General features: G+C 40.9%; 1 protein-coding gene across 1 annotated transcript in view; it reads right to left on the reverse strand.

Moving 5' to 3' along the window:
- The window catches only part of XPR1 (xenotropic and polytropic retrovirus receptor 1), a 112,732-nt gene that overhangs the window by 35,918 nt on the left and 58,891 nt on the right, over positions 1-17,923 (reverse strand). The window contains exons 3-4 of the mRNA XM_030279618.4: positions 8,192-8,293; positions 1,804-2,027 (exon numbers count right to left, since the gene is read on the reverse strand). Coding sequence (XP_030135478.1) covers positions 1,804-2,027; positions 8,192-8,293 — 326 coding nt within the window. The remainder of the gene's footprint in view (positions 1-1,803; positions 2,028-8,191; positions 8,294-17,923) is intronic.

Below are 17,923 nucleotides of genomic sequence, written 5' to 3' on the forward strand. Positions count from 1 at the left end.
TGTTTGTATTCCTTGTCCTCAACTTCAATATCAATTTGAAGGAATTCTTCTTGTTCTCTCTCTGGAGTTCTGTTGTAGAAAGCAGCTCTGCTGCCTCTGCAAAGTGTGAAAGCTATCAAAGCCAGAGGGGTTTAGATCAATATTTTGTACACTTACAGTGGGTCTGGACTCATTGTAGCAAAAAGCAAACGTATCAGGGTGCAACCTCCCTTTCTTCACTGAGGGATAGGAGGAAAAAATTTCCCGAAGGAATGACCCACATCAGCCCCTATTTAAACTCCTCATCAAGCTTCAGAATGGATTTTTTTGTAATTAAAAGTATAGCTGTCTTCTCTTAAAAGAGAAAATAAATGTAAGGGAAGAAATCACAGCAGGTGATGCTGCTTCACTCCATTCCTAAAAAGCTACAGATACTCCACCTTTCCCAGGAATTTGCACTAGGAACTACCACTAATAGTTAAAGCGATTTATTAAGAAACCCAGAGTTTCCAGACAGATGCTCAAAGATAACATGACTCTAGTAGAGGTACAAATACTCAGAATTTTGGGAGACTAAGTTCTGTCCATACAGCAGAGTGGTATTCAATTCATTCTGACTGAATTTTGTTTAGTAAAATTCTGCAGTGAAGATCTGTCAAAGATCTAAATACAGATGTAGTCAATTTAAGCTCCAACATTCTTATTTAACAAGCTAAAACCCCTCGCAGTAAAACACTTAGAAGCATTTCAAAGCATTTAACTCCAGAAGAGGTAGCTCAGCCAAAAATATATTAACAGTTTCAGATTTTTATTTCCAGATTTTTGGAACAAGATCAGCATCTACAACCAAGCCAAAAATCCAAGTACAACTAAAGATACATTTGTTTTCATACCTCAAGGCAAATGAGCCTGTATCCTGCAGAAATCAAAATATATATTTTTTTTTAATTGATGTTTTAGCAAGAAATTCTGATACAGCAAGGTCACAGCCACTACCATGGTAACGCCAAGAGGAAACAGTACATTGGGACTTCAAGTTCCAGGACAAATACAAGATAAAAGAGCTTCTTCTACAACCTGCCCTGCATAGAACAACACACTACAGAAGGAAGAGGTCCTGCCTGGAAAAAGGTGCTGGGGTCATCCAGCCCAGAAAAGAAAGAAGGAAAAGTCCTTCAGAAGGTCAGCTTAGCAATTCTAGCTCACGTAAAAGCAACCAGGTGTACACTGCTACCTGCCTTTCCTTTAGAAGTGTTTAGGGCCCCCCTGAAAAAGGAAGAAATAAATGAAAAACTGAGTGAGGCAACTCAAGGTGATGCCTTGTGAAGGCTGACTGAGAACAGAGGCTAGGCAAAGTTAAATAAAGTAGGGATTTATTAAAGGGCCTCAGTGGATCCACCTTGGGCAGCACAAGAGCCCAGCCAGGGCTGCACCCAAGATGGACCCAAAATGGCCACAAAATGGACAACTGGTCACGGGGTGTGACACTTTTATAAGTTCTGGTTCCTTTGCATATTGGAGTTAATTACAGCTTTAGATTATGACATCCCATCTTTCTTGTTTTTCTCTCTTCAGCCCACGTTGTTTCTCTTGGGCTGAGATTTGGATCATTTGTCCTTGGTGCCCAGCTAGAGAAGGAATTATTTTGTCTCCCTGCTCTGTGCAGAGAGCTCACCATCCCCTCGTATGAAGCCCAGACCCACACACTAAAGCAGCCCAGAATGTGAAAAACATAAAAGCTGAACCCTGAGGCATCAAAGGACACACAAAGCACAGAGAGGCTCCCGGGCAGGGCTCAGCGGGAGCGCCGCTCCCGGCGGGTACCTGATAGTTCTGCAGCAGGATGAGGCTGAGGTAGAGCTCGCTGAAGGCCAGTTTCAGGTCCCGGATGTTCCTGTGCTGGACACGCTCCTCGTGGGACAGGTGGAAGACGGGCTTTCGGCGCCGCTGCAGCGTGGGGGCCCCGCTGGCCTCCTTCTGCGCGTCCAAGGTGGACTGCAGCTCGGTGCGCAGCGTGGTGAACCTGCGCTGCGCTTCTGCAAGCTTCTCTGTGGGCAGCAGAGGGAAACGTCACCTGCGAGGTCACACACGGCCCAGCCAGCCCCAAAAACACCCCAGAAATCAAGGAACGTGCCTGGGGGTGAAATGCACCCTACTGCACGGCCTCCCCCCATGGCGCGTTAAACTCAAGCGCCCTGCGTGTTTCTCTTTTCACAGGATGCAATCACAGACTGCCTGGGGTTAAAGACCATCTCATTTCAACTCGCTGCCATCGGCAGGGACACTTCCCGCTCATTCCTTGTCCAACCTGGCCTTGAACACCTCCAGGGATTGGGCAGCCATGGCTTCTCTGGGCAGACCTGTGCAAGGGTTTCAGCACCCTTACAGGGAAGAATTTCTTCTTCATGTCTAATTCAAACCTGCCCTCTGTCACTGTGAAGCCATTTTCCCTTGTCCTGGCACTCCAAGCCCTTGCCCAAAGTCCCTCTCCAGATCTCTTGAACCCTTTAGGCACAGGAAGGGGCTGTAGGGGATTCCTGGAGCCTTCTCCAGCTGAACACCCCCAGCTCTCCCCACCTGTCTCTGAGCAGAGGTGCTCCAGTCCTCTGACCCACTCTAATGGGTCTTTGTCCCTCTTGGGTCTGTGTCCTTCTTGTGCTGTGAGCCCTGGACCTGGATGCAGAACTCCAGATGTGGTCTCACAGGGACAGAGAAGAGAAAGCTTTCCTCATTAAACCTACATAAAACACGCTAGTTCTTAAGAAAAAAAAAAATATATATAGTCAAAATCATGGGGCTGTCCCTTCAGCACAGACTAAAGCAGGCAGGAACTGAGACCTCTCAGCTTTTCCATCCCAGCTTTGCTTTCTAGAGGATGTTCAGTCCAGCATGACACAAATACCTGTTAGGGATGGAAGAGGCCCAGCCTGTACCTGAAGACTGCAAACCAGGACAAGGACAGTGGGGCAGGCATCCCCACACTTTCTGGACCCTAAATTAATTCTGCTTAATTTAGTATCTCGTCCAAATACCAAAGCACTGACCACACATCTACTCCAAGTGCAACAGAAAAGCTATTCTTCTTTCCCACATAAATCAAGTGCACCAGAAGCATTAGAGAAAAATCCTGTTAGACAATATTATAAAACATGACAGTGAGTAAGCAAAGCGTTTTTCAGATCTGTGCACCCATTACCGACTATGTGTTTACTATCTTTTCAAGTGACAGTAGGGAAATCAAAGAAGACAAACCCCACACTTCAAATGTGACACTGAATTTTGTTGCTCAGAGAGCAGCACGGCCCCTCTGCCAAGCTCCCAGCGACAGACAAACACAGCTCTGCTTTGATCAGGAGTTACAACACTGCTGGCTGCTGTACATGATCCACTGGAATCATTTATCCCTCTTTTCCTCACTTTAGAAGCATTGCCTCATTATTTACTGGTTAAAGAGGCCATCAGCCTGCACTTAAATGCCATTTTGATGTGTTTTCAGAACGAGCCTCTCTGTCTTCCTCACACCTCAAGTATGCAGAAGGTGATCCTTTAAACATATTGCTTTATGTACTCTCAGAAAACAATATTTTTGGCTAAATAACAACCTTTTAAGGCTAAAACCAGCATAGTTAAGACCGCTATGGCTCTCTTTGTTCTGTACAACTGGTTTCTTCCAGGCTTTTTTTTCCCCTGCTAAGCTTCAGTCACAGCTTCGGTGTCTCTGTTGATAAGCAGGATCACAGACCATGGGCAGGAAGATGCTGACCAGGTTCAAGGTGTTGGAGCCACCTCCACCCAGCAGGACACCCAGCACTGCACAAGAAACCACAAGGTCCCCCTGCTACACAAACTCCTGGATGTCAATATAATTATCTTCATTAGTATCTTACACAACTCAGTGATAATTCCCAATTGATCCCCACTCATATTTACTCTGATTTACTCTTCCTTTTCCTAACTCAATTCTGTTTAATTTTAAGAGCAAAACTACTCTATAAATAATTTTACAGTGCATAAGGAATTTGCCAGAAGGAGAATGCCTTTCCAAACAGAAAATGGGGATCAATATAAGAAATCAAGTACAGAGGAGCCTGAAACTCTAAACTTCTTGCTTATAAACTTTATTAAAGGAAGAATATTTAAAATGCAGGAAAGGGCAGCTCCTCTCTGACAACTTCCAGAGCTCAAGGACTCCAGCAAACAGAGGCAATGCAGCCCACAGTAAGAATTGTCTGCCCACAGCCTACAACCACATAACATTTACCACAAGATCAGACTGCCAAAACAATAATCCCTCCCCACTTTGGGAACTCCCTTGGGAAGAAGGAATAGATATCTGTTCAAATCAAAAGCCTTCATATAAATAAAGCTCACAAATTCACTCTCTTATATTGAAAACATTTATTAAACCATCTGTGATACACTGAAATTTCCTGTAAATCAAATCAGTAGATATGGAAGAGTTTAAATTAATATTTTCAATTGAAAGCACTGTTCCATTGTCCCTATGTCCAGAAAAATCCTAACATCCATCAGCCTAGTAACACAATATTTAAAAACAATACGATGCCTTGAAATATTTATGACCGCAGCTATCCATAAAAAATGCCTCTCCTGAGAAACAACCATCCCGTCACCACCTTCTCTCTCCTGCACTGACTTTAGTTATCCCATCCACAAATCATTTAATCTTATTAACGTATGATTTTTTTTTTTTACCATCCAGACTCAATTCAGAAGCAAAACAAAACAAAACAAAGTATGCTGCTGTTCTGAAAACCTTCTAGGGAATTGCCCAAGAAAACAGCAAAGCAGAATAGAAATTAATTTCTCAGTTTGCAGTGTACTTTAAAATCATTGAAGTGTCATATACCACTATCACTAATTTAGCACTGTCTATCACTAATTTAACATTCTGAAAAGAGACTTTAAAAAATATGTCGCTCAAGAGAGCTAAAAAAAAGCTTAGAAACTGGAACCACTCTTGTGTTGCAGCATTTTGCATGACCTGATGCCCACAAGCCCTCAGCTCAAGCATAATTTCATGGCAAAGACTAACAAGAAATCCAAAACCCATAGTGGCAGACTTCAACAAAATGCTTGCCACAAAGCAGCAGCTTGGCCTAAAAAATGCTGCTAGATACTGCTAAAAGTGTTATCACCTCAACTATGCAGTTCCAAGTTGGCTTTTGACTTCATTTTCCAAGTTTAATTTAAAGTTCACACATCAAGATGATGGAAAAAATACTCTTGCACCAAAGAACCAGGAAAATGTCCCCCCAAATTTCAATTTACATGGGCATGGGTGTGATCAAAGCCTGTTCCATCAGACAGGAGGTGATCAACAGCCTGAACCTCCTGCCAGCTACACATTTTAGTTTTAGCATTCCTTCCGTTTCCTACTTGTATATGACATGTTCAATATTTTTCTTCCCAATTTAAAGCCAGGGTTTCCTACAAATAATGATTTCCTAAATTAACCATGGAAATGATGCTGGCTACTGTTTAGCCAAGACCTGATGATGGTGATTTAAAATATAACAAACCTGTCATCTAGAAAATCCCAAAAACAAACGAAAACTGGCCACAGATAAAACTTACAGCACTTGAAGAGTGTTTTATTTTAGGGTAAATTTGGGAGAGAACTTTTGAAGGTGTTTTTTAAAAAAGTAGATTTCATCACTTTTTTCTTTATTGGTTCATAAAAATACTTCTTTGGAGAAAAGTGGAAAAAAACTGTTTATTTTATAGGTAAAGTACTTACTAGTCTGAAAAAAAAAAATATTAAACAATAAAACCTTTTGTTGTTCTAAAAGAGACGATAAACTTGGAAAGTCTTTTTTTGTAGGTTGTAGCTTGGCTTATTTAGTCTCTTATCAGTCTCTTCAGTGCTGGAAATGTTGTGGCCCAGGCCAGCTTTTAACTTTTGTAATCTGTTGTGTAGGGTTTTATATGGTTGTTTTCTACTTTTGTTTTATTTCTATAACACGGTAAGAACTATTAGTAAAAAGAATGTAGGCATTTACTAGGCATCCCTCTGCTGGAACCACCCGAAAATTTTTACTGCAATTCTTCTGTCTTTCAGCTGGGGATGGTTCTTCTTGAGCACAGTCCAAAAAATGGCAAATTGTTTACCAAATCTGATTTAGCTAATGGCAGTTTTCCTTTCCACTGAGCTGGGGAATTAAGGGAATGTTTGAGGGAAGCACACAAGGAAAGGCAAAGAAAAGGTTTTTGCAGCAGTCACTCCAGCTCTGAGTGCCCCATGGAGGAATTGGGGTTCAGGACCAGGCCACCCCAAGAGGATGAGGTTGTTTGTGCTGTGAGTGATGCTCACTAAGGAGCCTTCAGCCTAGGGAAAGAGGATGAGGAAATAAAGCAGAGATCAACAGAAAATTTGATTTTCTTGAAAAATGTCCAATATTTACTGTAGTAAAGACAGGAGTGTAATAAGTTGTGTAACAAACCTATAATAAATAGGATGTTCCAGGTCATAATCCAAGCCAACACATGCCTGGAGTTACAATAGGGTCCAAAATGACAAATTTCTGATGGGATCAAGGGTAGGAACCACTGATGGAACATTTCTTGCTTCAGCTCAATGCTAATAACCCTAATAACAGGTTCCCATTCTATGAAAGTCACGTAGCTCTCCTGCAAATAAAAGACTTATTTTAATCTTATCACAGGAGATTTTCAAATTACATGTATTCTCTCCTGGAACTTTTTGAAATGACAGCTAGCTGGGAAAAAAAAAATAACCCTACCCTATGCTATTAATGCCATTTTAAACAATGCTGGAATGGGTGTGTATATGTGGGTGCACGTGTGGCAGCAGGTCCTCATTAGAGGAAATTATAATCTGTATTGTGCATCTAAATTGACAGAACTTCCTGCACAGAGTCTAGCTCCCAGTGTACAGGATCTGATATGGCTCAGAAAGGAAGTTTCTGAGCATAAAAAGCTCAGATCTGGGATAGAAGCACAAGATGTCCCAGGGAAACAACACAGAGCAGTGCTCTGAGTTAGGTACATATGAACTACGTGCAGAAAAATGACTATAAAGTGTAAAACCAACTGACCCAATAAAAAATATCAGTTTTACCTAAAAAACTGCCTCTTGTCCTCATACCCACACTGCTCCAGGGAGCAGGGAGAGCAGGCACAGCCAGCCCCAAGGAGATTCACTTCCCTAGATGGAAGCTGAGCAGAGGGAAGCTACAGTGCTCAGCCACTGCATCCATCATGCTTTCAGCTATCTTCAAGTTCACAACCCAATCCTGGCGGGCAGTAAAAGAGCCAGCAATAAAGTCATCACCCAATGGTTATGAAAATATTTTTGCACAATTCAGCTGTGCCTTTGTTATCAGATTAAAATCAGAACTAGAAAAGGCTACCATATTGTGGTGCAAATCCTTTTTATAGCACTAAGTTAATAAATCAACATGTTAAGAGGAAGGCAGTACACTGCTGTTTCCACATTTAAATGCTTTTCTGGTTGAAACCCCATTTTAAACCTCACCAAAAGAGGCTGAAAATCATCTGAAGTGTGATGGCAGGAGGAGCCAGAGCACACCAAGCCTTTTGTAGCAATTTTACAGGATGAATTTCAAATTAACCCTTTCTAAAGTTGTTTTCAAAACACAGGGTGGGAAGGCAACTTTTTCAGAGGAAACAACAAAAAACAGCACTTGGTATATGACTCCCCACTCTTACCATCACAATGTTTTTACTAAAAAAACACACAGTCCATGGCAATTGCTGCTGGATTTTGTACTCCAGACAGCTGCAGGGGTTTCAGTGAGAGCTCAGTGTTTAAAAATTTGTTCTGCTGCTGCAGAAGCTCAGGAAACACCAGCTAGGAGGCTCAGCACACCTAAAACGTGGCCAGGAGATTGTCAGCATGGATAAACTGAAAGACTGTGCCCTTTAGTTTGAAGAGCATCTCCATAAAGCTCAGCAGGATACCTTGAAAGTTCAAAGAAATGAAATCACCTGCCACTCATTCTCCCTCCAGCCAGGGTTAGCCAGGTTAATGCCAGGGTTTAGCTTCAGATCTGTGATTAAACCAAAGCAGTTTCCCAGACAAACCCTCCCTCTAATTACCTGATGGTAGACCTGCATCACCACTGTGGTTATCCTGAAAGTTTGGGACCTTCAGGCCCTTTTTCTGTTGTTGAATTTTCCACAAATACACACAAAATAAGCACTTTACCTGAATAGAAAATGTTGATTTTGGCAAGTTCTTTCTCACAGGTTTGGAAGAATTTCTCTTCAAACGTGGCAAAACATCTTTTCACCGTGTCCTCATCTGTGTCTACAAAACAAAATAGAAAAACAAAGAAGTTGTAACAGAAGGACATAGGGACAATTTTACAAGTGGCTGCCATGGAAATAGTTCTTCACATCCAACATCTCTGTCATGCAGAGGAATAAGAACCAAGTCCAAAGGGCTGCAGGGAAAACATATTTGCTTGTAAAAGGAATTGCACCAAAACAGAGAGGGACACACTCATACAGCACCCTGACCAAAGTTCTCATCATCTTTTTTGATCCTCCAAGTGCTATTTCAGACCTCAAACTCCATTTTTGCTTCAAAGACTGAATCTGACCCTAAGCGTTCATTCCAGCTTAGCACACATTTGTGTTCAGAAGGAAAATACTCAGTTTTTAACTGAAGCCTTCTCCTGACCTTCCAGGAAGACTCACTGCCTTCAGCCACCATTCCCACCTTCTCATCAGGGTAATCCTTCAAATACAAACAGCACCACAGCATCCTAAAATCAATACAGAAAACTGTGTGGAAGCTTCACTCCTGGAAAATAAAAGCTTTTCTCATAAGCAAAGCTGAAAGGAAAAGGCCTAAATTATGGTGATTGTGATCAGATCCACAACTCTCCTTCACCCCACTGCTCTGGAACAGCTTTAATTCTTTTGCAAGAACTACAGACAATTCCATAATTAAAGTCAAAACTTGAAATGAAGGAAGCAATAGTCACCTTTTTATAAAAAATATAGTGCAGAATCTCAAAGACAGAATGAATTTTCTGGTAATTAAGAAATTAGTTTAATGAGTAAAAAAGAAAATCAAGACAGGCTATAATTACCAATTTCAGTACTGTCAAAAACCAAATGTTCCTAATGCTGATGCAAAGCAGACTCTTCATACCCTCCCATAGTTACAACCTCCGAATCTTCATGCACTCTCACAGATTGCAAGGGTTAGTGTAAACACAAACAGGAAAATTAAGATTTTATTATGGTCTCAACAACACTGAGAAGTAGATCATAGAACCACAGAATTGCTTCAGGTTGGATTAAGATGAGTGAATTCATTGTCAAGCCCACCACTAAACCATGTCTCCAAGTGACACATCCACACGTTTTTGGAACACTTCCAGGAATGCTGATTCTACCAGATTTAAACAGATGTTTTTACTTTAATTTAACGTTATTAAATTTAGAAGACAAATGACTACACAGAAGTTTCATTCACTATCACAAACACACTGTCGCAACCAAGAAACCTTTTTCTTTTAGCATTAATTCTAGGTAAAACCAACCTCAAGAGAATATTTAAATACAAAATTTCAACATTTAGATTTTTCTGCTTTGGCTCTGATATTAAGCACCACAAACCTACACACGTGTCAGTACCATTTTTAAGGGATGGTATGGAAAGAGCCAAGAACACAACACAAAACTGCAGTGCAGGGGCAACTTTGGAAGAAGTCTGTCTTCTTTTGGAGTCTGATGATGCTTTGAAGAGTAAACAGAGAGAAAATAACCAGTTCTGCCTGGTGTTTACAACTCCACTGCCCAAGGGCTTGTAGAGACGAATTCTCAAGGGCCCTGAAGCATGTTCCAAACTCCAAGCTTTGGCTCCCAGGGTTCCTTTCTTATCCAATCTTTATACTTGCAGCTCTGTGGCTGCTCCTGAGGATGAGGACTCCCTCCCTGGAGCAAACCAACCATGGGGATGACAGGGTTCCTCCTGGGCTCCTCTTTGCTGAAGGAGAACTGCTGGAGTGTCACTCCAGTCCTGCTCGAGGGCTCTGGACCAAGGATGAGCAATCCCATCCCACATGGATCCCTCCTCATGGGCAGCCTGAGCACCACAGGGACAGAAAATAAGAAAATAAGAAAATAATTCTGCTTCAGGGCTGCTGACTCCTAACAGCAGAGTCACAGCAGTTGCAACATCCCAGCCTGGGGCCCTCCCAGTAAGGCTGATCTGAACTTGCCTCCAAAACTTCCAAATCTTTGACCTGACAGCAAAGTACAAACAAGGGAAGGGGGGTGTGAAGCAGCAGAAATGACTATGCAATACTAAAAATACAGAGATTTTATTCACTAGATACCTGAAACTTTGCAAATAATAATAATCAGGAGGTACCAAACCAGAGCTGACTCTGAGGGATGGACCTGAAAGGCAAATTCTCCAGCACAAAGAGTTTATCCATGCCTAGCAGAAAAAGTTGTCTAGACATGCTTTCTGACATGGGGGAACCATCATTTCCTGCACTTAAAAATAAGTCATAAAGAAATAAAAGCACGCAGGCTTACTGCTTTCCTCCTGTGGAAACCCCAAATCTCTTCTGCCATTGCTTGTTTTTATGTTTCAGTACATTCACAAAATAATAGTAAGATCAAGCAAGTTTTTAAAATTCTTTGCACTGGAACTAGCAAAGGATAAAAAAAAAAAGAAAATGTCTTTAAGCATGGAATAAACTTTTTGTCCATACAGTCAAGCATTAATATTTCTGTGCAAACAAAACAGCACCTTCTAAGAGACCAAAAAGTTCAGTAAAGCAGGATAGATGTAAACTAGCATAATCAATGCCAAATAACACAATTAATATCTTGTTTTGTAAATTATTGACCAGTTCAAGAAATTACAAATAAGAGTGTTGAACAGTTTGACCATAATCTAAAGTTTGGAACAGGAAAATGGGCTTTGAACACAAATCAACTCCTATTGGAAGCCCTTCCAAAACCCTTGGGATTAGGAATTCAGGTCTCTATCTCAACCCCAAAACACTGCTGACTCAGAGAAAAGCAAGTTCTACGTAAACTATTCAAAATCCTTTTCCAAGTGTCAAATGCTGCCTTATAAAAGATATTTTGCAGACCAGGGTAGATGTCAGACTTAAAAAAAAAAAAAAAATTAAAAAATCAGGAATCTTTGTGAAGAAAAGGTTTCCCTTTGGTCCTGGTCGCAGTGCAGTTCAGTCATTGAGCTGCAATAATAGACAAGTGCTGCCAAGGCTACTGCCTTTATTTATTTATATATTTATTTATTTCCCCCCCCAAGGCTAGGACAGGACAAGGCTGTTTTGCCATGAGAAAATCACAGTGCCAGACCCCGGCCTTGGCTTCAGCAGCTCCATGACAACAGGGGCTGTTTCTAAAAGGCATCCAGCCTTAGCTGCCAAAGAGGGCTGGTCTAATCTTCCTTTTGTTCTTTTTCTATAGAATTTATACTCCATTTACCCTCAGCTCCACTGAGCAGCCAAGCAGACTGTCTGATCAATACTGCACCTTCCAGACCTCATCCTCCTATGGATTCCCTGTCCTGAATTTAAAAAAAACACCCACAGGAAGGCTGCAAATCTCTTGCTTTTACTTGCAAAGCCCAAAGCAGCAGCAATCTAGATGTACTCCCCCCTGCCACATTTTCAGGATTGCAGGGTGCTCAGATGTTGGCACACCTAAAATAGAACCTGAAGTTGAAAAATTAACATCCAGATTACATCCCTAAGTTGTCCCAAGCACTCATTTCTCAGTGCTCCTCTCAACGTTTCATTTAATTTCTCATTTTCTGCAGCTGTAGTATATAAAGAAATGATCAGTATCCCAGGAAGCTCTGCTCACTCACTCCCTTGCAAGAAAACACCAGTAAATGTTTTCTTTGTTAGAGCAGTGCCCTTTAAAAGTAATCATTTTTAATAAGTCCTCTACTCTTTATCATGCTGGATTTTAAAGAGCATTTAATTTAAAAAGATTAATTAGCTTTGTTATGAGATCAGCACAGGTGTACTCTCTGAATCACCTTCTGTTTGCCACAAAACAGCTCCATGTGAGTAATATTATTTCAACACTTTAGCTACAGAGGAGAGAATTTGATTTATGAGGAGGGATCTGAAATCTAGTCAGTGAAATAAAAATAAAAATCAAGCTCAGCATTGGCATTAAACACAAAAAATAATACTGAACAGGTGGTCAAAAGTTGAACATCAGCACCACTTTGAATACACTAATTTTTTAAATTTTTCCATACCCCATACACAGCTAGGAGTACAGCAACAGATCTGTGTTATGAAAAATTAACAAGAGTTAAAAGATAGTTTTCTTGTTTCCATAAAGACAGTAACTGCTTATACTTCTAGGCCCAGTGATACACCAGGGTAAAAAAAAAGAAGAAAAAGCCATTTTTATTGCTACTCAAAACGCTAAAAAGTGGGTCACTATAATGAAAACATGTATTTCTCCAAAATCCCATCAGCTTTGTCTACTCAACCATCACAATTCTCTCATGCCCTTGGACAGATCTGCAGCACCAACATTCTCATTTCCCCAATCTTTTTACACAGCACGGAAATTTTGTAGGTAAAAAAGTCACTGTGAAGTCCCTTAATGCAAGGACAGAGATTATTATCTTTAGACTCCTGGTGTTTATTGGGGTATTTTTCCAAAGGAAAAGTTTTTCCACAAGGCAACTCCCTTTCTCACTTGGGTCAGCTGCAAATTGGATTATTTACTGAAACTTTTAGTAAATTAATTACTCACCATGAACTTTTTTGTCCCATCTTGGGGCAAATAAAAATTTGCTTGTACAGATTTTTACATGCCTTAAGTATAGGTATAAAATTTTTTCCTAGGACTTATTCTTGCTGTAGCCAACTCTGCTCGCAAATAAAGAAACATTTATCTTCATGTTATTCCACCCTAACATCTGAGCTGCAAACTGCAAATGTAATGGTGTGCATCTCTTCTGGAATTTATCCCATCCACCAAAAGTGCACCTCGAATTAAAATACTGTCAAATCATCAGGAAAGAAGTTTCATGGGCTAGTTGATATTCAAAATAATGTCAAGAAAATTCAAAGCAGGCTTTACCTGCTTTTCTGAGCCAGCACAGATGAGCTGGTCATCTCTCCACTTAATGAATCCTTTAGCCCAAATTAGATCTGGTTATTGAATTATTGTCTTAAATCTAGCAATAAAAAATGACCACTCAGGTAGCAAATGAGGCTGGCATTGCCTGAACACGCAGGGTTTATGTGTGGCATGGGGAAGGAGGGGACAAGAACTGCTGCCAGTCACCAACACAACTTCTCTCAGGTTTTGTTTCACCATTTTGTTGTTTTTACCAATTAACCCAGAGTGAACAAGACCTACTCCAAAATACCTTTAGAAACTACAATTTTCAGATTGATAAAAATCCTACTGCTTTAGTTTTTAGATTCTATCACTGAAATCTTACAAGGAAACCAGCCAGATTCTGGTTTGTTTAGTTGGAAAGAAAAAGCAACCTCCACAACATGCCTGAAAGCTAGACATCCAACCAAGTGTCTACTATAAATTATTTATAGAAGTGGCTCTGTAAACACAGATTCCAAAGCAATGACAGCATCCTGGTATGAACTTCAGGTACAGAAAAACCAGGCCACAAAGTAGCCATATGTGAGAAGACAGCTCCAAGTGCCAGGTTTTGCAAGCTTACAGGTGCTCTTCTTTAAACAAGCTTCCAGCACTCATCATCACTCCTTCTGCAAGCAAGGGAGGCAGTGCTGGTCTTTGTCAGCTATTCCAGGAGAGTCCTTAATGCTTCACTTCTGTGCCATTAAGAGATTCACTCTCCCCAGGAGAATTGTAAAACTGAGGCTATGGGGTAGAGCTCAGATTTGAAGGGCAACTAGGCAGAAGCTTGTGATAGAAAAAAAAAAAATAATAAAGAAAAGCAGCACAAATGCCCAGCAGTATTTCAAAACCTACCATAAAAATACTGATAATAAAGGATGACAGACCTGGATGCCAGGAGACATCCTACAGGGAAAGCACTCAATACCCACTTTCCCTGGCTAACAACCACCCTGAAATTTCTCTCTTTTCAAGAAAGAAAGTGAAGATTTCCATGTGCTTATGCAGCAGCCTCACAATAAGCTGGACCAGAAATACTGCAACACACCCGAGGGTGAAGGAGAGACAGTCAACAGGAACTGAGAGTCAAATTTCACACTGACCTTTACTCCAGGACAAAGAGTGGAGAACACCAGGCTTGAGTTACTCAGCTGGGACATACTAGAACCTGCCCAGGCCACGTCTGCTGGGTTGTGCCAAGCAGGCAGCGATGCCAACAGAGATCCTACAGCTCTGTGGGATTACTGGGATCACACCGGGACATTCCCAGCTTACATAACACACCTGGCACCTTCCTGCAGCTGCTCACCTGCTGCCTCCAGCTCTGGTTTTCATTAAAGCCAGACAAGAGAGCTGCAATGATGGTTGCACAAAAACCCCACAGCACATTTTGGATAAATGGGGTGAAGGAAAGTAGAGATATTCCAGCTTCTTATGGATGAAATCTTAACTGGCCCCTGCCCCTCTGGCTGATGCTACACGAGACAAGAGCTCAGCACTGCCATCCATTCCTGCTGGAACCCTGCTTAGTGAGAATTTTACACTTTCTGGGCACTGACCCCCAGGAGAACACTGCATTTGACCTGAGGCCGTGGAGAAGGCTTCCAAAATTGAAGGATAAAACTAAGATTATAGATGTGTAGTTTAAATAGAAGTGTGTAATATCACACTTAAAGTTTAAGGTTTTAGAATACAGTAATATACACAGGAAGATAGAAGTTTTAGGGCAAAAACTAGTCTTTCTTCTTTACCTTCTTCACTTTCTTCTTCATGAGTTCAAGTAGTATTGTATAATTAAATAATAAAGTCCACATTACAAACCACAAGTAGTTAGTTATTAAGTTAAAAATAAAAATCATGTTGGTATAATTTCTTAATTAGACAGTTTATCCTTAAAAAAAACTTGTAGAAAGAGAAATTCGTCTCCATTTTTAGCTTATTAAAATGAAATACTATAAAACTCACAACTTGTGAGACTGTAATATAGATAAGAATTAATAAACAGCTACGACCAAACTAAAAATACCATCTCACATATTTAATCCCAACCTTTAAAAAAAAAAAAAAAGATAAAAACATTTAGTGGTACCCCATGTGAGGAGGACACCTATCAGGGTTGGGAGATAATGAAAGAAACTAGAAGCCAGGAAAAATCCCCAGGGAAGAAAAGTGAGGGAAAAAAAAATCAATTACATTCCCTCTTAATCAGCCTTTATTCTGAGCAATGTTGCATTCAAGGTGATATTTTTTTCCCTTTTCATGAATGAGAGGGCCACCAAATAAAAAACTTAGCAGTACTTGTTCATGCTTTTAAAGATCCACTGAATGCACCTCAAGTAAATAAGCACAGCTGTGCTTTAGGAAGCTACAAACCTGTCTGGAAAAACTTCCTTCTGCTAAAACACATGGATGGAAATAAGGACACTTCCCTAAGTTGCCCAGTTTGTTCCTTAAACCAGAAAGATAAATATAAAAGGAAAGCACACAGCAGCATGGAAAACCAAGAATAGAATTGTTGGTATCAAAACAGGTGCTCAGAGTTCAAACTTAAGCTTTTCTACACAGTCACCTTCTCCACCTCTCCCTTCAGCCTGGCAAAACTCAGTGCATTCAGCAAACCCTCTGCTGATTATCAGGACAAGTCACCCAACCTTTCCACCAAGCAACAAATAAACAAAAATAAATGCAGACTCCAGGAAAGTCCAGGCAAAATCACCCCAAGTTGTGGAAGTCTGGGCCAGCCCTCAAAGCAGTGATGGAACACACTGGGGACTTGCATGAGGAGAAAACCTTGGAACCCATGGAAACAATGGGGACTGGAAATGCAGCAGAGCAAGAGGAAATGAAAGTAAATTCAAACAGTGCTGAATGCAGCAGAGATCCATCACCCTAAAATCCACAAATATTCTTTCTCTGCCCCATCTCCTGAATGAAGATGGAAGGTGGCATGGAAAGAAACAGAAAAGGAAACTTTCTAATTTTCTTTAATGTGCATTCTTATTTATCAAGAAAAATTAGTTTGATATAGTGAATATTTTAATCAAGCCAAAAATGTTTCTGTCAGGAAATAAAGCTTCATAATAAAATGACTGTTTATGCTCCTTTTATTTAGCCTCTATATTTCATAGTTTTACTTCCAGAATTTTACTGAGTAGCAACAATTACCTTCTCATTAAAACTGCACCAAAAGCTGTCAGAACATCTGACATAACCAAAAGAAGAAAAGAACTAAAATAAAACTGAGATTACAGTCAGTTAAAGGAACGTTGGTACAGTGTATTTTTTATGTATATATGTATTAAGTTTTTCCTAGGAAAACCACATGGAGGATGAGTTATGGGGAATTTCAGCAGTAGTTATAGCTGTCCTTTATGCCCTCTCTCCCACACACACACATGATGCCTTTTCCTTGCTCTGGTGCTGCTGCTTATCCAAGACCACACTGAACCAGTTCAGGAAGTTAATCTGGTATTTAAAGAACTAGCCAGCATTAAAACTGAAAGGCATTAAAAACCAAACTGATCAATAAAGTTGTTTCCTGTGGTTTAGCCCTCTGAAAGAACTCCTTGCATGCAGGGAGGAGGTGGTGAGAGTGAGATTCCTCCCCTGGCAGCAGCAACCTGCTAGACTGATTTAAATGGAATATCACATCACCTGCTTGGACTTCTGAGATGGGAGATGACTCAAGGCACTCACCCCACAGCTCATCTGACAAGGAGATGTTGGAGAAGCCAATAAAACTCACTGGAGTTAGATTCACATGCCTATACCCTTGATAGAAGCATAGGAAATTCTGGGTTATTGAATTAAAACAGATTGAACTCATCCAAGCTTTGATGTCTCTCTCTCAGCAGCATCTCCCCTCCTGCCAACACCCCATGTGCCTCCAGCCCTGCCTTCTCCAACTCTTTCATGACACCTTCATGGGGAAAAGCCATCCCTAATCTTGGATGTAAACTGGCTGGTTCTGTGTCCTCCAGCACAACTGATGTTCAGACATTTTTGAGATATTTCAGTCTGCTTTAAGCTATTTTGCATAGAAATAAAAATCAGAGTCACAGAATGATTTGGGTTCGAGAGGACTTTTAAAGGCCACCTAGGCCAACCCCCTGCAATGAACAGGGACACCTTCAACCAGACCAGGTTGCTCAGAGCCCCATCAAATACTTGTGGTGTAAAAGTATAAAATGTTCAAAAGAAGAAATAAGCTGGAAAGCAAAGTAAACTGAGAATTTGCTGTGACGTGGTTTTGCACAAGTGATTGCAGCAACATTTTATTATGCAAGCTGGACGTTTGAAATGGGCAATGCCTTGATCAAAGTATGCTTGGACAGGATGGCCATTGTCCCCTCCACAGGTATCCTTCAGGTATGTCTTCTGCTGGGTCTAATAACAGACTTGAACTGTCACCCACACATCTGATGAAAAAGGTAAATGCAGGGCAGAATCATCTTGAAATAAGAGTTTTAGTCCTGTTCTTTCAGTGCTTTCTCCCCCACTTTCTCTCTCTCTCCTTCCACCAAACATACTCTGCAGAGTACATGTACATTTGATTTTTCTTTTTAAATTGCTGGCAAAAATCAGGTTGTGCATGAGCAAATGCAACAAGAAAAGTGCTAATTTATGCTGAAACAAAAGGCCCAAATCCCATCAGCACTTTTCCAGTGATAAAGCCATCCCTGCAAATGCAGCCTGACAAGCAGATCACCTGTGCTGCACCACCAGCCACTGCGCCCTGGCCACGCTCATCCAAACTGAGACTGGGAATTCCAAGAGCTCTGCTCTTCATCAAGACTTGCAGGTG

The sequence above is a fragment of the Taeniopygia guttata genome, chromosome 8, assembly GCF_048771995.1.
Source record: "Taeniopygia guttata chromosome 8, bTaeGut7.mat, whole genome shotgun sequence".
Taxonomy (NCBI): domain Eukaryota; kingdom Metazoa; phylum Chordata; class Aves; order Passeriformes; family Estrildidae; genus Taeniopygia; species Taeniopygia guttata.